Source organism: Callorhinus ursinus, unplaced genomic scaffold (assembly GCF_003265705.2).
Source record: "Callorhinus ursinus isolate GAN/ISIS: 27379988/994484 unplaced genomic scaffold, GSC_fseal_2.0 scaffold4, whole genome shotgun sequence".
Classification (NCBI taxonomy): Eukaryota; Metazoa; Chordata; class Mammalia; order Carnivora; family Otariidae; genus Callorhinus; species Callorhinus ursinus.
Genome location: NW_027397066.1, coordinates 159,252,812 through 159,274,374, shown reverse-complemented (window position 1 = coordinate 159,274,374; position 21,563 = coordinate 159,252,812). Strand labels below are relative to the sequence as shown.

General features: G+C 40.1%; 2 protein-coding genes across 7 annotated transcripts in view; one reads left to right on the top strand and one right to left on the bottom strand.

Annotated features, from left to right (window-relative positions):
- PIWIL2 (piwi like RNA-mediated gene silencing 2) overlaps positions 1 to 21,563 on the top strand; it is a 75,697-nt gene that overhangs the window by 8,574 nt on the left and 45,560 nt on the right. For all 6 annotated transcript variants that reach the window (XM_025873863.2, XM_073892630.1, XM_073892631.1 and 3 more), the window contains 8 exons: positions 410 to 534; positions 1,369 to 1,449; positions 1,752 to 1,865; positions 13,209 to 13,397; positions 14,211 to 14,295; positions 14,995 to 15,084; positions 17,126 to 17,266; positions 20,677 to 20,790. In XM_025873863.2, the coding sequence (XP_025729648.1) occupies positions 410 to 534; positions 1,369 to 1,449; positions 1,752 to 1,865; positions 13,209 to 13,397; positions 14,211 to 14,295; positions 14,995 to 15,084; positions 17,126 to 17,266; positions 20,677 to 20,790 (939 nt within the window). The remainder of the gene's footprint in view (positions 1 to 409; positions 535 to 1,368; positions 1,450 to 1,751; positions 1,866 to 13,208; positions 13,398 to 14,210; positions 14,296 to 14,994; positions 15,085 to 17,125; positions 17,267 to 20,676; positions 20,791 to 21,563) is intronic.
- Positions 4,433 to 4,888, bottom strand: LOC112825959 (thymosin beta-10-like). The gene has a single exon (XM_073891246.1). The coding sequence runs from the start codon at positions 4,832 to 4,834 to the stop codon at positions 4,700 to 4,702; it is 135 nt and encodes a 44-aa protein (XP_073747347.1). The 5' UTR covers positions 4,835 to 4,888; the 3' UTR covers positions 4,433 to 4,699.

The following is a 21,563-nucleotide window of genomic DNA, read 5'->3' as shown; positions in this document are numbered from 1 at the left end:
GGTAGGAAATCATAGACATCCTGATGTTTGAGTTGTACTTTCCTATTCTTTAAAGAAAGACAGGCTTTTCCATAACAAAGAAATGTCAGACTAAGAAACATTTTCATTTGAATTCTTCAAGAAGTTCCTTCTCACATAAGAGGAGTGGTTGGAAGCCTTTGACCTCAGTGACAGAGAATGGTTTAAGATTTCAAATGGGAAGGGATCTATTGCTAGTCAGTCCTCTTACCAAATCTTTTCTTAAATCCTAGTTGTCATGCTATGATTTGGCCCAGTGTGGACAGCAAAATGAGGGGAAAGTAGAAAATATATGTAAGACATTTTAGTGTTTTCCGGAACACAGTTGGATTAGATTAGGGCTTGGTAGTTTTGTCATTTTTTTTTTTACTTGCATATATTTATTTGTTAGGTTCTTGAGCTAAAAAGTCAAAGGAAAACTGATGGCGCAGATATCAGCATTAAGATTCAGTTGACAAAGATCCTGGAGCCCTGTTCTGACTTGTGCATTCCGTTCTACAACGTTGTTTTCCGTCGGTGAGAAAACAGCTTATTTTCTTTAATCTCAGTCTTATATTTGTAACAGTGCTCTTCAAGAAGCTTGGATAGTATTATACTACGCACATATAAATAGGAGTTTAGAAACATTTAATAAATAAATAGATGGTATTGAGGCTAACTTATTGAAAAATTATGTCAAGTGATTAGCCAGATTTGGGTATAATGAAGGTAGGTTTGAGGTGGCTGGTTGGGTTCCTTTGGAATCATTCGGATTCCATCAAGCAGATGTTTATATTGCATAATTTCATGGTGTTACTGATGGGGCTACTCAGAGTGGTAGTGTACAAAAATTTATGCTGGAAGAATTTTTTTTCCACATCCCTTGATTTTTGGATTCAGACAGCTCATAATTTTTTTTTACTTTTTATAAGACCCAACTTTTCGTAAAACTTATTCCTACACCACCTCTTTTTAAATGAGACACACAACGTAATTTCTACCCAGTAAGTTGAACTGCCGGGAACGAACACAGCTTCTTATGTCAGACTGATCTTTACAAACAGGAATTGACTCTCTTGCATTCTTTTTAGTTAATGGTGAAAAATAATGTAAATTGAACCTGGGAAATCAACTTGGTTTTTGGTCACCTGGTATGTAGGACAAGCTATTGTCAGTTGTATATGCCTCAAGATAAGTGATAATTTTTCTTTTTCTTTTGGCAACGGTGTTCTCAGCATAAGAGCTATATTGTGCAAAGGGCATCAATAATTTTGACACTTCAGGCTTCAAAAGGAAAATATTGTTAAGAGTAGTAGAGCTTGAATTTTTTTAATTATTCTCTAGAAGACCCATTTTTGCTTTTCATTTCAGGGTAATGAAACTTTTAGATATGAAGCTTGTGGGGAGAAACTTTTATGACCCTACAAGTGCTATGGTACTACAGCAACACAGGTCAGTGGTGTTCTTTTCCTCACTTTCGAATGTTCTGGAAAGAAATTTTTCATTGTGATTACCATATGTAGTACAGAAATCTCAACAGTATTTTATGATTGTGAATATAATTTATCAGTTAAATCTGTTTCATAGTTTAGTTTTTTAGTAAGTTCACAATGATGTTGATTTACTTTGTTTCATGGTGCTTTCTCACTGTTACTGGGGAGGGGGGCGGTATTTGCTCAGCTGTTTCAAATGGGGGCATGGAAGTATCTGTGGTTTTTTTAGAACCCTGAGGTAAAGCTCACTTGTCTCTTCAGGTTGCAGATCTGGCCAGGCTATGCAGCTAGCATCCGAAGGACAGATGGAGGTCTTTTTCTCCTAGCTGATGTCTCGCATAAGGTCATTCGGAATGATTCAGTACTGGATGTCATGTGAGTGAATGGGGGGATTTACTTTTAACAAGCTAACAATTTTCTGAAAGTTCAGTAATAGCTGAATACAGATTGGCCATTGTTCTGTTTAGGTTTTAAATTGTAGAACAGGGACGCCTGGGTGGCTCGGTCATTGAGCGTCTGCCTTCGGCTCAGGTCATGATCCCAGGGTCCTGGGATCGAGCCCCACATCAGGCTCCCTGCTCTGCGGGAAGCCTGCTTCTCCCTCTCCCATTCCCCCTGCTTGTGTTCCTGCTCTAACTATCTCTCTCTCTGTCAAATAAATAAATATTAAAAAATTGTAGAACAGATTAAGGATACTAAATGTATGTAAGTCTTGCAGAGATAGGCATTTGAATAGAGACCTGTTGTACTTTGAGGAGGAATTGTATTTTTTTTTAAAGATTTATTTATTTCGTTGAAAGAGAGAGAGAACTTACAAGCAGGAGGGGCAGAGGGAGAGGGAGAGAGAGAGAAATCCTCAAGCAGACTCCACAGTAAGCGTGGAGACCAACTCGGGGCTCAGTCTCACGACCCTGAGATCACGACCAGAGCCGAAACCAAGAGTCAGACATTTAACGAACTGCGCCACCCAGGTGCCCTGAGGAGGAATTGTATTTAACTCTGTAGTTAAGAAGGCTTGGTTTAATACACACACACACACCCTGAGTTTTTGTTTAAATGCTTTACTATAGGGGCACCTGGGTGACTCAGTTGGTTAAGCATCCAGCTCTTGGTTTCAGTCAGGTCATGATTTCAGGGTTTTGGACTTGAGCCCCATTTCAGGCTTTGTGCTCAGAGGGGAGTCTGAGGATTTCTCTCCCTCCTTCTCTCTCTCTCTCTGGAATAAATAAATAAATCTAAAAAAAATGTGTTATTATAGTAAATCACTTACTATAGTAAATATAGATGTGATTAATTTGTAATGGCTTCATGAAATCCCATTTTTATAGATAAATATGTGTCCATTTCACTGATTCTTTTTTTTGAGGCTATGTACTTAGAAGTGGAATTACTTAATGAAAAGGCGTAACATTTTAAAGACTTTAAGAAAATATTTGCTATAATAAGATACTTAAATATAAGGGTGCCTGGGTGTTTCAGTCAGTTAAGTGTTAGGTGTCTGCCTTCGGCTCAAATCATGGTCCCGGGATCTTGGGATCGAGCCCCACATCAGGCTACCTGCTCAGTGGGGAGTCTGCTTCTCTCTCTCCCTGTGCCCCTCCCCCTGCTCATGCACTCTCTCTGTCTCACATGCTCTCTCTCTCAAAATCTTTTAAAAAAAGATACTTAAATATACATTGACGGATTACCCTCTAGAACACTTATTCAGTTCATTTTTCCACCAGCTGTGTACAACTACTAGGCGTTATCAGGCTTATAAATCTTTGCTTATCTGATGAATTGATTCGTTCCTTCGAATGCATTTATTGAGCTCCAGTTGTATACCAGAGTCTTGGGACATATCAGTTAACATAACAAAGATCTCTCTCCTCATGTAGTCAGGTACATAAACAGTAAATAATAAACATGGTAAGTGAATTGTATAGTATACTAGAAGTGTTGAGAGCTTTGGAAGGAAGAAAAAGTGGAACACAGAGTAGGAGAGATCAGGAGTACCAGGAGTGGGGGGGGGGGTGGAGAGCTGTAATTTTAGGTAGAGTGGCCAAGTTCATTCGAGCCAACACTTTAAGGAGTTGAGTTAGCCAGGTGAATATATGGGCGAAGGAACTTTTTGGCAGAGGGACAGCCGGAGTAAAGGCCTTTAAAAGACAGAAATATGCCTGGTTCATTCAAGGAGTGGCAGGGAAGCCAGGGTGACTAGTCAAGGGCAGTGGAAGTATGGGGAAGATGGAGGAGATGACAGGATAGAGCTTTGAAAGGCTGTTGTAAGGATTTTAGCTTTTACTTGAGTGAAGCATAGGATTTATGGCCAAGGAGTAACATGATGTGGCTTAAATTATAAAAGGATCCCTCCCATTGCTGCATGGGGGAGAGAGTTGGAAGGGTGGGAATAGAAGTGGGGAGACCAACCAGGAATCCAGGGGAGGCATGAAGATGGCAGCAGTGGAGGTGGCAAGAAGTGGTTGGCTCCTGGATAAATTGTGAAAGTAGTGCTCAGTCAGTGTCCTGGCTGGACGTGGGGTGTGAGATAAAGAGAGAGGTTGAGAATGGCTCACTTTTTTGGGGTGAATTTGTAGTTATTCTATCTTTCCTAGACTGTCTCTCCTTGATGGTGGGGGCCGTGTCTCTTTTCCTCACAGTACATCCAGCTCTGGTTGATTCCTAGCATATAGTAAATGTTCAAGAATATTTGTTAAATAAGAGTAGATGTCTTCAAATGCACTATTTCTTTCTTTAGGGTCTCTGCTTTGCTTTTCTTCTTAGATAGATCTAACTTATTTTATGTTTTAGTTTTTCCAATGTTTTAAACCTTCTGGAATTTATCTTGATGGGATGTTGGGATCATGATGATTGCCTTGGGACTATCTCACAGTTTATTGGAAAACTTTTTTTTTTTTATTTAAATCACTATCTTTATCATATGTTAAGGTACTTTGATTTACTTTTTTTTTTTTTTTGCCACGAGGTGTGTTTTATTTTCATTAAACATACAAATAATTTGCTATAATATCCCAGGGCAAACCGGAGAATTTGGCAGTCCGATTGGGGGGGGGTCCCCTCAGAGACCCGCAGGCCAGTGGCGTCGGCACGGAGTGCCCGGGTTCACAGTGCAGCTTGTCGCTCATGTCCATCTTGCAGGTGGCTCTTCTTCCTCCACATCATGACTGGGGTGTCTCGAAGATGACGGGGGTGGGGAATCCTCTAGGTTCTTAGAAAATTTCACTCCACTTCTCCTGCACAGTGGTCTCTTTGGTCGGCAGGGTGTTCTTCTCCTGCGTCTCTGTTTTCTTCAGCTTGGCGTTATCGAAGCTGGCGATTTCCCCCATGTCCGGCTTGTCTGCCATTTTCTTAAAGCGATCCGTGGAGTTCCGCTCCGAGCCCGGCGCCTGGTACTCCCACTTGCGTTGCTGCAGCAAGAGACTGATTTACTTCTGAATATTTCATTTTGATCCAGTGGTTAAAATCAATGTGATACTGTGTTTTAGTTATTGTAATTTTATTAGCTTTTAATATTTGTCAAGGAATCCTGTTTTCAGAATTTTCATAGTAAATGCCACCCATTTATTCTTTTATGTGATCCTTTGAGTGATTTAATGAAAACAAGAAAAAAAGTCAATTGGCATCAACTGGGGAGAATGTTCAGTGAATCTTCCTATTCACAAATATGGCATATTTTTCCATTTATTGAAATTTATTTTTATTAAAGTTTTACTTTCATAAAAGTTAGTCATATTTTATTATAACTATACAAAAGCTATTTATGGATGAGTTATGTAGTATATGTAGGATTGGTTTTGTTTTCTGCACAATTGCTTCTTTTGGATATAAAATTATCTTCATTTTCTAAGTACATAATTTTATATGTACTTACCACTAATTCAACAGTGTTTTGTAGATTTCAGAGTATAAGTTTTGCAATTATTCTGAAGTATTTTATTCTTTTGATGCATTTGTAAATGGATTTTTTTTTTAATTTCATTTTCGGTTTGTCGCAAGTGTAGAGAAAAACAACTGATTTTTTTTTTTTATATCAATCTTGTATTCCACAACCCCTTTGAAGTCATTTATTAGTTAAAACAGTTTATTTGGGGCGCCTGGGTGGCTCAGTCATTAAGGGTCTGCCTTCGGCTCAGGTCATGATCCCAGGGCCCTGGGATCGAGTCCTGCATCGGGCTCCTTGCTCAGTGAGGAGCCTGCTTCTCCCTGTCTCCCTCTGCTGTTCCCCCTGCTTGTGCTCTCTCTCTCTCTTTCTCTCTGACAAATAAATAAATAAAAATCTTTAAAAAAAAAAAGTTTATTCATGGATTCTGTGGGATTTTCTATATAGGAGATCGTGTCATCTGCAAATAAAGATACTTTTTACTTCTTCTTTTCCAATCTGGATCTCCTTTATTTCTTTTTTTTGCTGAATTATTCTGCTAGGACCTCTAGTACAATGTTGAATGGGCATGGTGAAAGTGAGGGAAAAAAAAAAGCCCTGACCCCGCCCCTCCTTAATGTAGTGGCCTTGGATATTCCCTTTGTTAATAAAGACAATTCAGTGGGGGGGGGCGTGGTGAGAGTGCACATCCTTGTCCTTTTCCTGATCTTAGGGAAAAAATATCCATCCAGTCTTTCACCATTAAGTATATTAGCTGTGAGTTTTCTGTAGATGCCCTTTTTTGGATTGAGGAAATTCCATTTTATTCCTATTTTATTGAGTGTTCTTATCATGAAAGGAAATCGGGTTTTGGTCAAAAAAAAAAATCCTGCTTTTTAAATTGATTTTTTGATATTGAATCAACCTTGCATTCCTGGGATAAATCCCACTGGTTCGTGGTGTATAATTTTTTTCTCTATGTTGCTGGTTTGGGTTTGCTTATATTTTGTTGAGGATTTTTTTCTATATTCCTAAGTGATATCTCTATTTTTCTCTTGATACCTTTGTCTTGTGTTGATATCTGGGTAATATTGGCCTTATAGAAAGAGTTGGGAAGTATTCCCTTCCTCTTCTGTTTTTTTGAGAGTTTATGAAGGATTGGAATTCATTTTTCCTTTGGATGTACGGTAGAAATTTGACAGAGAAGCCATCTGGGTTTTGGTTTTTCTTTGTGTACAGTTTTTAAATCACTCATTTAATTTTTGTATTGTTAGATATTCTGATTTTCTATTTTTGGGTCAGTTTTGGTGATTTGTGTTTTTCTAGGAGTTTGTCCAGTTCATTTAGGTTATCTAATTTGTTGGCCTACTGATGTTCAAAGGGCTCCTCTACAGTTCTTTTTATTTCTCTGAGCCCAGTTGTAGTGTCCCCTCTTTCACCCTAGATTTTAGAAATCTGAGTCTCCTTTTTTCATAGGTGGTCTAGCTAAAGCTTTATCAGTGTTGTTGACCTTTTCAAAAAGCCAGTGTTTTGTTTTGTTGACTGTATTTTTCTGTTTTCTATTAATTCCCACACTTATACTCATTATTTCCTTCCTTTTGCATACTTAAGGTTTAGTTTGCTCTTCTCTTTCCAGTGTCATAAGGTGAAAGGTTAGTTTATTTGGGATATTTTTTCTTTTTAGTATAGGTTTTTACAGCTATAAATTTCCCTGTAAGTAATGCTGTAGCTGTATCCCATCTGTTCTGGTATGTTGTGTTTTCATTTACATCTAACTCGGAGTATTTTCTAATTTCCCTTGTGATTTCTTATTTGACCCCTTGATGATTTAAGGGAGTGTGTTGTTTACTTTCCACATGTATGTGAGTTTCCTGAATTTCTTCTTTTGTGAACAGAGAACTTATTTTGTATTATTCTATCCTTCTATATACATTGAGGTTTGTTTAATGATCCAGCATATGATCTATACTGGAGAATGTTCTGTGTGCACTTTGGACGTTGTAATTTTAACTTAAAATATTTTTTGCCTTTTACTAAGGAAAGTGCCAGAATTAGGACTATGGTACACCTTTATATTGGAAGCAGAAATTCTCCCAGGGAGTTTGAGAGCTTGGCATAGGCAAACATATGACAAACAAGAAGGAGAAGCACTAAAGTTGTCTAAGGATGTGTGTTTGTGAACTGTATTTCAGGTTCCAAACACAGATAGGAAGGGCCATGAGATCAGTGACCCAACTGTCCCTGACCCTGGAATTTGAACTAAATAAACACAGTGATCTTCTTTCACAAATTGACAAGACAAGAAGAGCCTTCCTAACGTTTGACCACTTGCTTTTTTACCAATTGGTCTCTGATCAAATGGACCTCCAACTATGATGTCTTAGGAATAGATTGGCTTGGTTTGGAGGCTTATCTGGCTTATGCCTCCATGCATTCCCTATAGAACACTCTTGTACATTTAACAGAAAGAAGGAAATGCAGGGCAAAACAAAAACACATGAAAAAATTTTATGAATATAGACAAATAACAGCAAAAGCAAAGTAAGCAGATGGGGAGAAATCAACTTAATGGCAAAAATAATTTTCAAATGGTATTCCTTCAAAACAAAAAGCCCAAAGACCTCATACAAAGACCTGGGTCCAAACAATGACTTCTAACCTGAAAACTCATTAGATAAGCAGCTAAAGCCTAATGAAACTAGTCTGAACTCAACTAGTTGTTGGGATTGACTCACTGGCAGTAGATCTGAAGGACAAATGGAGTTAAGCACAAGGGGCCCAGTGAGTGCATCTGTGGGTCTGAAACTCCTGGAGTGTTGCCAAGGAAGAGCTTCTACAGTTACCGTGGTGAGACCTCCAGAATTGTCAAAGGATGATGAGACCTCTTTTCTCTCTGAAATAAAGAGAAGGCTGCTGATTTACTGCTTCCTGCAGTGAGACGAGACTGCTGATCTTATAGCAAATACTGGAGAGGTATGGAGTTCAGGACAGCAGTCTTGCAGCGGGGCAAGCAGCACAAGCATGGTTGCTCAGGTAGTCTGTTGTTGATTGAGTAATACTCCTCTCTGGGATGCTTATTGGATTAAGTTCTTCCCTGATTGGCCAATTTACAGAAACAAGGGGACGACTCTGGTTGGATAGCTTACAAAAGTAGGTTTGCTGAGGTGAGTTGATATAGACGTATTAAGCAGGTTTAAAAACGATTTTATGGGGGCGCCTGGGTGGCTCAGTTAGTTAAGCGTCTGCCTTTGGCCCAGGTCTTATGCTGGGCTCCTGGGATCGAGCCCCGTGTTGGGCTCCCTGCTCAGCAGGGAGTCTGCTTCTCCCACTCCCCCTGAACCTCCCCCTGCTCGCTCTCTCTCTCAAATGAATAATAAAATCTTTAAAAAAAAAAAAAAAACCTCTGGATTTTATGGCTACTTGTTACCATGGCTACAAAACAATATATCTTTTACAAAGTTTGTCATTTTTTAATTGCCAGGGACATATGAATGTTTATATTTTCACCTGATTTTATTGTTTAATTTCTTATACATTAATGTTAAATTGATGAATTTATTTTTTATTTTTTTAAATTTTTTTAAAAGATTTTATTTATTTATTTGTCAGAGAGAGAGACAGAGCACAAGCAGGGAGAGCAGCAGGCAGAGGGAGAAGCAGACTCCCGGCTGAGCAAGGAGCCTGATGTGGGACTCGATCCCAGGACCCTGGGACCATGACCTGAGCCAAAGGCAGCCGCTTAACCGACTGAGCCACCCAGGCGTCCCAAGGAATTTATTTTTTTAAACGGATAGCAAGTTTTCTTACCCATTTTTTAAAGTTGTTTTTTTTTTTTAAGATTTTATTTATTTGAGAGAGCATGAGCAGGGTGAGGAGCAGTGGGGGAAGTAGACTCCCTGCTGAGTAGGGAGCCCAAAGCAGGGCTTGATCCCGGGACTCCAGGATCATGACCTGAGCCAAAGACAGACATTTTACCGACTGAGCCACCCAAGCACCCCTAAGCATGTGGGTTTTTTTTTAAAGATTTATTTATTTGAGAGAGAGAGAGCACACGAGCGCATGTGAAGGGGGGGAAGGGCAGAGGGAGAGAGAATCTTGAGACTGTGCACTGAGCACAGAGCCTGATGCAGTGCTCAATCCCATGACCCTGAGATCAGCTGAAACCAAGAGTTGGACGCTTACCTGACTGTGCCACCTGGGTGCCCCAATTCTTATACTTTTTTTTTTAAGATTTTATTTATTTATTTGACAGAGAGAGCCAGAGAGCACAAGTTGGGGGGAATGGCAGAGGGAGAGGGAGAAGCAGGCTCCCCGGTGAGCAGGGAGCTCAATACGAGACTTAATCCCAGGACCCTCATATCATGACCTGAGCCTAAGGCAGATGCTTAACCGACTGAGCCACCCAGACACCCCTCTTACCTGGTTTTTAATGATCCTTTTCCCCCACTAACTTGAAATGCCACTAGTAATTATTGGACACTCAATCTAATCTGTCTTTCAGTCTCATTGAGATCTTTTATTCCATTAATTTCTTTTCTTTTTTCAGATTTAGTAAGGCACAATTGACAAAGTAAACCTCATACATTTAAAGTATACAATTTGATGAGTTTAACTTACATACCAATGTAACATCACAGTGAAGATAATGAGCATATCCATTGCCCATGTAAAATTTACTCATGTCTCTTTCAGACCTCTCTCTCTGTTCTCCTCTGTCCACCATAGGCAGCAAACACTGTTCTGCTTTCTGCCACTAGAGATTAGTGTCCATCTTCTAGAATTTTCTATGTGTGAAATCATATGGTATATACTCATTTTTTGTTTTTTTGTTCAGTCTGGCTTTTTTCAGCATGAATTTTTTTAATTTTAATTTTTTATTTCAATCCTGGTATAGAAGTCAAAGTGAGGGGCACCTGAGTGGCTCAGTCAGTTGAGCGTCTGCCTTTGGCTCAGGTCATGATCCTGGGGTCCTGGGATCGAGTTCCACATCGTTCCCCGCTCAGTGGCGAGTCGGCTTCTTCCTCTCCCTCTGCTCCCACTGGTTCTCTCTCTCTCAAGTAAATAAAATCTTTTTTAAAAAAGTAAAGTGAGGGCGCCTGGGTGGCTCGGTCGGTTAAGTGACTGCCTTCGGCTCAGGTCATGATCCTGGAGTCCCTGGATCGAGTCCCGCATTGGGCTCCCTGCTTGGCAGGGAGTCTGCTTCTCCCTCTAACCCTCCCCCCTCTCATGTGCTCTCTCTCTCTCTCTCTCAAATAAATAAAATTAAAAAAAAAAAAGTAAAGTGAAATAGATGCAGTTAAAAATCATTGATTTTTATCTACTTTTCAATGTTGAATATTGGAGTAACAAGACATAGGCCTGTATTGTTTATCTCCTGTGTCCCTCAGTCCCTTTTTAGCTTTTTTCTTGATTGTGCCTTCCTCCTCCATGTCAGCCTCCTACCTTTTCTGATGTAAGACAGTGATTTAGGGGAAAAGGATTTGATGAGAGAATATTAAAAACTGTCATTAAGAGTTCTGAAAGTAGGGCACCTGGGTGGCTCAGTTGGTTAAGCGACTGCCTTCGGCTCAGGTCATGATCCTGGAGTCCCAGGATCGAGTCCTGCATCAGGCTCCCTGCTCAGCGGGGAGTCTGCTTCTCCCTCTGACCCTCCCCCGTCTCATTTGCTCTATCTCTCATTCTCTCTCTTTTTCAAATAAATAAATAAATCTTTAAAAAAAAAGAGTTCTGAAAGTAAATTACAAGTTAAAAAGTGTTTGAATACGGATTTTATACTAGTGGTTGCTTTTGACTTCCACAACTACATATGTATAGTTAACCTACATTTTTTTGAGACAGTGCACAAGTGACGGGGGCAGAGGGAGAGGGAGAGAGAATCTTAAGCAGGGTCCATGCCCAGCACAGAGCCTGACACCAGGCTCGATCTCAAGACCCTGAAATCATGACCTGAGCCAAAATCAAGTGTCAGAGTCTTAACCAACTGAGCCACCGAGGCACCCCTGTAATGAACTATCTTTATAGCCATCTCTCCTCTGTATTTAACCTGCCAACAGAGTAAAGCGCCACACACACACTACATTTGGCATGTATCAGGCGCTGATGACAATGATGGAGATGATATTTGCAAACACACAGTTCTGTTCTCTGTGCTAGGCACAGTTCTCAGTGCTGCATGTATGTAAAGTCATTGCTTTCTCTCAACACTGAGTTAGGTGCTTCCCTGACCCCACTTTCAAAGCACGAAGAGCTGTAACTTACTCAGTCTCACAGGCTAGTAAGTGGGAGACACAAGATTTGAAGCCAGGCATTGGCTCTGTTGTCAGTGTTGAACTGCTTAAACTCTCTGATGGTTTTTCAGCACTTACTGCAGTCTTTCTTAAGACAGTTCTGCAGGATACTAATTGCCCAGGATGGCAATAAATGTTCATTCAGTGAGGTTAAAAGAAAAGAGTGGGAGGAATCCGTAGTTAAATACATTGGAGGTAAAGGCAAATATGTTTCTTTAGCAGCCTGCGGTGCTCATGTATGTTGTGAGTCTCTAAACAGGGCTTATAATTTGCAGAATGGATTCCACTTTTTTGATTGTGGCACCTTTTTCATACCTTCTCACAACCTCTCAAGGGATCACCAGTGTTCCTGAAGAATCTACCCTGGGTGACACTGACCTACAGAAACAAGTCCAAGCTCTGATCCTTGACTGAACAAGGATATGCACATCTGGCCCTGCTTATCTTCAGCCGGTCCCTCTTCAGCCTCCTTGTCCTCCCCACCCCCAGATCCCTGCTTATCCCCTGCATGCTGCTGCCTCTGCCTGCAATGTCACTCATTCCTCTCCCCCGGCATTTCTGCTTGGCAGATTGCTCCTTCAAGCATCATTCTGTAAACGTTCCTTGACTCCCTGGGCATATTCAGACATGCTTTCTGCAAGTTTCCTGTGTTGGCTTGTTCACAGCACTGTTTAGAGGTTACCGCGAGGGTACATTTATCTAAGGTGAGTCTGTCATCTGCATCTTTAGCATCTTCACCAGTGCTGTCTAATGATAGGTATTTGTAATCCCTTCCATTAGCTAAAAAGGGCAAATATAGTTTAATAGGTTTTTTTTTAAGATTTTTATTTATTTATTTGACAGCGAGAGAGAGAGAGAGAGAGAGAGAGAGCACAAGCAGGGGGAGTGGCAGGCAGAGGCAGAGGGAGAAGCAGGCTCCCTGCTGAGCAGGGAGCCCGATGCGGGACTCGATCCCAGGACCCCGGGATCATGACCCGAGCCGAAGGCAGTTACTTAACCAACTGAGCCACCCAGGGCAAATATAGTTTAAAGAATGTTTTGTTGTCCCTCCCTAGACTGTCCTCATAATGATGATACAAAATAATTGTTTGATGATTAAAGTATCTAATTCGAAGGCAAACTGTGAATGTTACTAATTTGTAGTTGCTGTTTTTAATTTCACTTTTATTTTTTCCACATTTTTTTTTAAAGATTTTATTTATTTATTAGAGAGAGAGCAGGGGAGAGGCGGAGAAAGGGGGACAGGGAGAATCAGACTCCCTGTTGAGTAGGGACCCTGGCACGGGGCTCAATCCCAGGACCCTGGAATCATGACCTGGGCTGAAGACAGACGCTTAAACATCTGAGCCACTCAGGCACCCCTCTTTTCACTGTTTTTAGTGATTTTGGGTTTTTTGGTAATTTCAAAAAGAAAAGAGATGAGAGTCCTAACTCTTACAAGAGACAACCGGAGCCTTCTGGTGCTGTAGAGCTGTGATCGTACCCCTGAAGCACTTATTTGCATCCCCCATCCTTTCCATTGTGCTCTCTGTATACAGATATGATTCAAAAGTCTTTTGTTTCTTTCCAAAGGCATGCCATGTATCAGCAGAACAAAGAAAACTTCCAGGATGAGTGCACTAAGCTTCTGGTTGGCAATATTGTTATAACCCGATACAACAATCGTACCTATCGTATTGATGATGTGGATTGGAATAAGACACCAAAAGATAGTTTCACAATGTCTGATGGGAAGGAGATCACATTCTTGGAATACTACAGGTGGAAAGAAGGGACTGGGCTTGGGTCTTTGGGTGGCTGTGGGATACAGGCTACCATTCTGTAGTGGGAGATTGAGTTCCATAGAAGCATACAGTGGGACGCTTCTAAATAATTGGATTGGTCACACACCTAAGATTGAATGAGCTTGTTTGTGGGATTTGACCTGAATATGCTACCCTTCCAGTTTCATTTCTTTTAGTAATTTTGGAAGTTACTTTATAAATTAATACCAGGATTTTGAATTACATTTCTTTTGTTGGTTTAGGTAGAAGTCTGGTTGGAGAGATTAAATTCAAGTCTTTAATCATTTGACTGTCATCTTGTCTTTCCAGTTGCCCAAGCCTTTCAACCTGATGCAGTTTTTTTTTTAAAGATTTATTTATTTGAGGGTGGGGGGAGTGCACACGGGCAGGGGGAGGGGCAGAGAGAGAGGTGGGGAGAGAGAGAGAATCCCAAGCAGACTCTGCGTGGAACCTGACGTGGGGCTTGATCCCACAACCCTGAGATCATGACCCAAGCCAAAACTGGGAGTTGGATGCTTAACTGACTGAACCACTCAGGCACCCCCAACCTGATGCAGTTTTAAGCATATTTTTCCCTGGACGTTAGACTCTTTCTCCTCCATTTAATTGCAGTGTTAACTTGAGCCTGCCTTTTCCAGTTATAAATATGCTATAATGAGTTTCTGGGGGATCCTTGACAAAGGTATTATGCAAATTATGTACCCCAGTACTGATTAAGATACCCAGACTGTGTTGCCATACAGTAGTGAAGCTGCTTCTGAAATGTTTTCCTGCCTCTGCCCTGCTCTAGCAAAAACTATGGGATCACAATTAAGGAAGAGGACCAGCCACTGCTGATCCACAGGCCCAGTGAGAGACAGAATAACCAAGGGATGGTGAGTGGGGGGGTGTCAGATTTGCACTTCTAGCTTAAGCTCTTCATCCATGGTGCTGGAAGCCGTGGAGCAGGGTTACAGTGTGGTTGGGGAAAACCCTGCAGGGCTGTCTCATCTAGTCAGTGGTGTCACTTCATGCGGTAGGATTTGCTTTTGAAGTCCCCATAATGAGGAGCTAAGTATCCATATGAGCAAGTTAGGTTAAGGAATAAGGAGAACTTTCTGCTAAAGATTAAAACGCTGGATCCATTGGGAAAGTTGTAGACATTTAACAGGGACTGGGGCCAGGGGAAAGTACCTTGACACTGACTGTTCTGTCTTAAGTGAGAAGGCTGAAGATCAACCAGCTAAGATAAGATCTGGAGGCCCCAGCTGGATGAGATGTATCACCTTAGCTTGTCTGGAGGCCCAAGAGGGACGGGTTTTTTTTTTCTTTCTTTCTTTATAGTTTTTCCGCTTTTTTTGACCATTTCAACATTTTTCCCTTTACCTAATATAGCAGGCTGTAAGTATTATGACTGAGGGGAAAAGGGTAAAATACTTGTAGTGTTTCACTGTCCTCTTTTCTGGGGTTTTGTGTTCCTTATTGTGCCAGTTATATCCCTGCAGGCCCAGCCCTGGGCATGACATGTCCTGTGAGGTCAGAGGAACAAGACCGTCTTTACTGCCTTATTTTTCCTCTCCATTCTCTCCTCAAAGCTGCTAAAAGGCGAAATCCTGCTGCTACCTGAGCTTTCGTTCATGACTGGAATCCCTGAGAAGATGAAGAAGGACTTCAGAGCCATGAAGGTGAGAAATGCCCGTGTTGATTGGAAGCCCTTTTTGAGAACAGTTTGAGCTAGATGTGGGCAGGCCTGTGTCATCACCTGGGCAGGTCTGTTCTTCCAGGCTCCAGTTCTCTATGTAAAACATGCTCCATGTCCCTTCCCACAATCAGCTCCTTTTTGAAGATTGTTGAAAACAAAACAGTGGAGTGACTGGATTATAAGGTAGAAGGAAACAAGTAATTCTGTCTTCACCCCCACCAATCAGATAGATGACTGTAAACTGGTCATATGATCATAAGTGAGGTTCTTTTGATAGCCCTGAGTTTTTCTAGCATTCCTACAAGCCTTCAGTCTATTTAAAGGGGTGGGGGAGATAATGTAGCACAAAGTAATCAACAAGTCAGAGGCTGAGGTAAAAGGATAGAAGTTTATCTTGTGGGGTGTGGAGTGTCCAGGAGGTGTTGGGCTGAATTCCCATAGGAAATAGCTGAGAAGCACAGTAGTGGGCAGCAGCATGAGTCTGGAGCCCAAGCACTTCACCTCCACTCTGTCTGCAGCGCTTGGGGCTTTCCACACACGAGCTCCTGTGCTGCCTCACTCTCCCAGCACGTGTCTGTTACCCTTGGACCCATGTCTGTCTCCGATGCCACAGACTATTTTCAATAACATCGTAAAGAGCCCGAAGTGAAGCTTAGCATATCTGGAAGAGATTTCTTTCATGTCTACCTTCGTTCCTTCTCTGTTTAGCATGTAGGTCAAGGCTCCTTCCTTACAACACTCAGTCACCCATTGACTTTATGATCACAGAGCTGTCTGTGCCACCCTGCAGACTGGCAGTAATGACTGCGTCATAGGGAACAACAACTGGACAGTTCTTTGGTCCCAGAAGAGTAAAGAACTCACATATGTGATTTAGAATCTTCATGTATACCTTTGGGTCTTCATTTAACAATAACATTTAGTGGGGCGCCTGGGTGGCTCAATCGTTGAGCGTCTGCCTTCGGCTCAGGTCATGGTCGCAGGGTCCTGGGATCGAGCCCAGCGTCAGGCTCCCTGCTAGGCGGGGAGCCTGCTTCTCCCTCTCCCACTCCCTCTGCTTGTGTTCCCTCTCTCTCTGTGTCTCTCTCTGTCAGTTAAATGAATAAAATCTTAAAAAAAAAAAAACTAACATTTAGAAAGCATGAATTATGGACCAAACACTGGACAAAAAACTTGTCTTATGATGACATTAAATACAGTAGTTGTATGACATGAAGTATAAAACTGGATCTGGTTTTCCATTCTGTTATGTTTGGCTCTGCCTGGCACAGGAAATTTTCCTGCCTATTTTTCCCAAATATTAAATAGGTGTAATCAAGCCCCTTTTGCCCCTGTTTCATAGAATTTCTAAGGAGTTTTTTTTTAAGATTTTATTTATTCATTAGAGAGAGAGCACACAAGTGGGGGGGGCAGAGGAAGAGGGAGAAGGAGAAGCAAACTCCCCACTGAATAGGGAACCCCGATGCAGGGCTGGATCCAGGATCCTGGGATCACGACCTGAGCCGAAGGCAGATGCTTAACTGACTGAGCCACCCAGGCGCCCCTGAATTTCTTAGGAATTTTAAATTCAGAACATGGTTTGGAGAAAGAGGTAAGATTTAGCTGTCATGTGGGAGAAAGAAACAATAACATTTCAAATTCTTACTTTTATGATTAAAATTTTAACCATATACTTCATTTACATTCCTGAGAGATGTTTATTAAAATTTTTGGAGTATTCAAAAATGTCTACAGGGCGCCTGGGTGGCTCAGATGGTTAAGCGTCTGCCTTTGGCTCAGGTCATGATCCCGGGGTCCTGGGATCGAGTCCTGCATTGGGCTCCCTGCTCCTTGGGAGCCTGCTTCTCCCTCTGCCTCTCTCTCTCTTTCATGAATAAATAAATTAAAAAAAAAAAACTTTAAAAAAAATGTCTACAGATTTCAGTGAAAAGGAGGTCTTCTTTTGGAAATGTTTTAGACATATTGGGGTTTAACTTCATATTGGAGAAACTAATACTTATTATCTCCATTTTAAATCTATTTAGGATTTGACCCAGCAGATCAACCTGAGCCCCAAACAGCACCATAATGCTTTGGAATGCTTGCTCCAGAGAATTTCAAAGAATGAGACAGCCAGCAATGAATTGGCACGCTGGGGACTCTGTCTGCAGAAGGATGTACATAAGGTAAAGTGAATGTAGCCGAGTAGGAAACAGCATTGAACAGTGATTTTAAGAGCTTAGTGAAGTAGGTGATAGCTTCCTCTCTTGTCTTTATTTTGGAGTTTTGCTCTATTATTATACTTTTTTGGGGGGGTCCCAGTCATAATATTTGAATTTTCTTCTCTTAATTTGTTAGTATCTCTTATTTTTCTTCTGTATTTCACAGAGATCTGAGCTGTTAATTTTCAGTCAAACAGATAGTAAAGGGAATATTGACTTAAATTTTATCTCATTTTTGGGGTGCCTGGGTGGCTCAGTTGGTTAAGCGTCTGACTCTTGATTTTGGCTCAGGTCATGATCTCAGGGTTGTGAGATCATGCTGCACGTTGGGCTCCGTGCTCAGGAGGAATTCTTTTTTTTTTATTGTTATGTTAATCACCATACATTACATCATTAGTTTTTGATGTAGTATTCCATGATTCATTGTTTGTACATAACACCCAGTGCTCCACGCAGAATGTGCCCTCTTTAATACCCATCACCGAGCTAACCCATCCCCCCACCCTCAGCAGGAATTCTGCTTAACATTCTCTTTCTCCCTCTCCCTTTCCCCCTCCCCGTGCTCACATGCATTCTCCCCACCCCCTAAAATAAATAAGTCTTTATAAAAAAAAATTACCTCATTTTCAGTTTTCCAATCCAGATAATTCTTAAGGTTCTGTATGTCCTTTTTTTTTCCCCAAGTTTTTTTTTCTTTCCCAATAAATAACTTGTGATTCTTTGAATATACTGTTGTCATTCTTTCCATAGGCATAGAGAGTTTTGGATTTACACCATCTGATTTTCTTATGGCCCTTTCTGCCTGCATCTTGCCTGCGTCTGCTATGTTGTATTTTGTGCTGCATGATCCATAGGGCAGAGGCAGTGTGAGATGGTGTGGAGTTCTTGGCCTTCTATGTCCACTTATTTGGCTTTGAATCTCAGTTTTACCGCTTGCCATCTTAGTTACTTTGAGCAAATTGCCTAGCATCTCTTAGTATTTTTATCTGTAAAATGAGGATAATGATTGAATTATAAGAATGTAAATGGTAACATCTTCAGCATAATATGTGACACATAGCAAGTGCTAAATAAACATTAGCTACTATTACTTTTCACTTTTCTTTTGAGGTTATACCAAAATAATTAATTCTATCTTTTCTCTAATTCTCTTCTCCTCTGAATTGACTCCTTGTTAAAAAAATTTTTTTTAAATAAAAGTAATGGATAGTCAATAAGGAAACTGTTGAAACCTCACAAAAAGTAAAGAAAGAAATAAAAACATGAGTAATTTTATCATCCGAAGATGATATCTCAGTGATTTATTTTATTTTTTTTTAAAGATTTTCTTTATTTGTCAGAGATAGAAAGAAAGTACAAGCAGGGGGAGCAGCAGGCAGAGGGAGAGGGAGAAGCAGGCTCCCTGCTGAGCAAGGAGCCTGATGTGGGACTTGATCCTAGGACCCTGGGATCATGACCTGAGCTAAAGGCAGACTCTTAACCCACTGAGCCACCCAGGCATCCCTCAGTGTTTTATTTTAGATATGTATGAAAGATACTTCAATGTATATCCTTCCTCCACATTTTTCTGTGAAAATAAATCTTTTTTTTTTTACAAAGCTGTGATTATATCGTATATAGTTTTACATCTTCTTTTTCATTTAATATTGTATTTTGAACATGTTTTTGGGTTATTAACTATTAATTTGAAAATGTAAAAAATATAAGCCAAAGAAGAAAGAAGTTCATCTTTCTATTTGAGAATAAACTGTTAACATTTTTGTATATACCCTTCAGTGGGTTTGTGTGTGTGTGTACATGTGCATGCTTGTGTGCTTATGCATACTCACGCACGGCATGTATTCATACAGTTTCCTTTTTTCCCTCAGTATACTTAGAATGTTTTTCCATGTCATTTAATATTTTTCTAAACTTTTTAATGGCTGCTAGATAGTTTATTAACAATTTTCTATTCTTTTACATTAAAATTGAATTTAATATTTTTAAATTAGAAATAGTTATTCAGGGGCACCTGGGTGGCTCAGTCATTAAGCATCTGCCTTCGGCTCAGGTCATGATCCTGCATCGGGCTCCCTGCTCAGCGGGGAGCCTGTTTATCCCTTTGCATGCTGCTTTCCCATGTGTGTGCTTGCTGTCTCGCTCTCTCTCTCTGCCAAATAAATAAATAAAATCTTAAAAAAGAAGTAGTTACTCAGTAAACAGCCTTGTAACTAAGTCTTTGTAATGTTGTTTATTTTCATAGATTTATGGAAGTGGAATTATTAGGTCAGGGGACATTTATGTTTTTAGTGCTTGTATTACATATTGCCAGTTGCCTTCTAGAAAAGTTCAAAAGTTTTTTACTTTCACATCATGAGTTTGATTCCTTACTCTTGCTATTGTTATTTATGTTAATAAACTCATTAAATGTTTTTTTTTGGTTATAAAGTATTTTTCTAAAGATTGATTTATTTGAGAGAGCAAGAGCGAGAGAGAAAGAGAGCGCACATGAGTGCCTGTGCAAGAGCATGGGGAGAGGAAGAAGGGAGAGGGAGTGAATCTCAAGCAGACCGCCCGCTGAGCACAGAACCTGACATAGGGCTCCATCTCACAACCCCGAGATCATGACCTGAGCCAAAATCAAGAGTTGCACACTTAACCGACTGAGCCACCCAGGAGCCCCAGTATTTGTTATTTTTAAATAAGCAAGTGGTAGAGATCGTAGTAAAAATACGCATCCCCAGAGATAATCACCACTAAGTATAGACTCATTAAGTTTTTATTATGCATACATTACTATTTTTTTTAAAACAGAATCATATTCGTTAGAAAGTAGTTTTAATGATTACAGAATAGTCCATCATGTTGTTATATCATCAGCTTAATTATCTTCTTATTTTTGGATATTTAGATTTGATTGACTTATTCCTAACTTTAATTTGTTCTTTCATTATATTTATGTCTTTCCTTCCTGTTTTTCTTTTTAAAGTGTAGTAGTTTATGTTCAGCCTTATTAAGAAATTTTGCTTTTAATTTTCTTTCAATTTGTCCCTTAAAATATTTTTAAAAAATTATTTTCCTATTTATCTTGAAATTATAGTTATTTTACATGCATTCTCTACTTCTAAAGAGGCAATGCTTTCTAATCCCTTTCTTGGGAGACCATGTTAGAAGCTTCAATAATTGAAGAGCCATGTCTATAAAAATTTTACCTGTATTTGTCCAGAGTTTTATTGGCCTAGACTCACTCACTGCTAGCAGTTTCATTTCTGTGCCATTCTCGGAAGTTATTACAGGGACAGGTTTACATAGTGGAGTTGACCAGGCCTGAGAGAGAACAGTATCAGTAGTGTTTGCAGATGGCTCATGTCATGGGTACTTTGTTTTGTGTTTAGATTGAAGGACGTGTTCTGCCAATGGAAAGAATTAACTTAAGAAATACTTCATTTATCACATCTCAGGAACTAAACTGGATTAAGGAAGTAACCAGAGACCTTTCCATCTTGACTGTAAGTGACTTTTGAGGTGGTGAAGAGAGGACCAGTATTCCTATAAGTATGGAAATTAAGAAGCAGGAATGATTCATTGTCTTCTTTTTGAGGGAGACTACCAACTGAATTCCCATCCTGAATTATCTATTAAGCTGGGGTCCTCCAAATAGAGCAAACTGATGAGTTGTTAGAAATAAGCACTTTGGTTGGCCATAAACTTAGGAAAAGGAGATAGATTGCTATGGTAATTCATATACTGCCAGCCTATTACCCACTCTCCCTTTTATCTTCCCCCGCTTTTCCCTGGGGGTTCCTGAAAGATGTTCTTATCCATGAAAGGAGTATAATTAAAACAGCCTCCACCAAAGGAACTAAAGAACAAAATGGTATATAATTATTTTTAGATGTTTTTGGCTAACCTCATCTTTTTGGCCATGCATAAAGTACTCACATCTGTTTCTAAAGCTTTTTACTGAAATATGTTTAAAGAAAAAATATACTTACAATTGTAAGTTTGATGAATTTTCAAAGGTTCATAAATCTATGTAATCCACACCAAGGGTTAAGAAAGAGAACTTTATCAGTGCCCCAGAAGCCATCCCTCCAGCTCCTCGTTACTACCTACCTCTCACTTACAAACTATATGAGTAGTCACTATCCTGACTTTTAACAGCACAGATTCATTTCAGTTGGTTTTTGTATTTGATGTATACATGAAACCATATGGTATATATTCTTTTATGTCTGGCTTAATTTCTTCAGCCTTGCATTGGTGGGTTTCATCCATATTG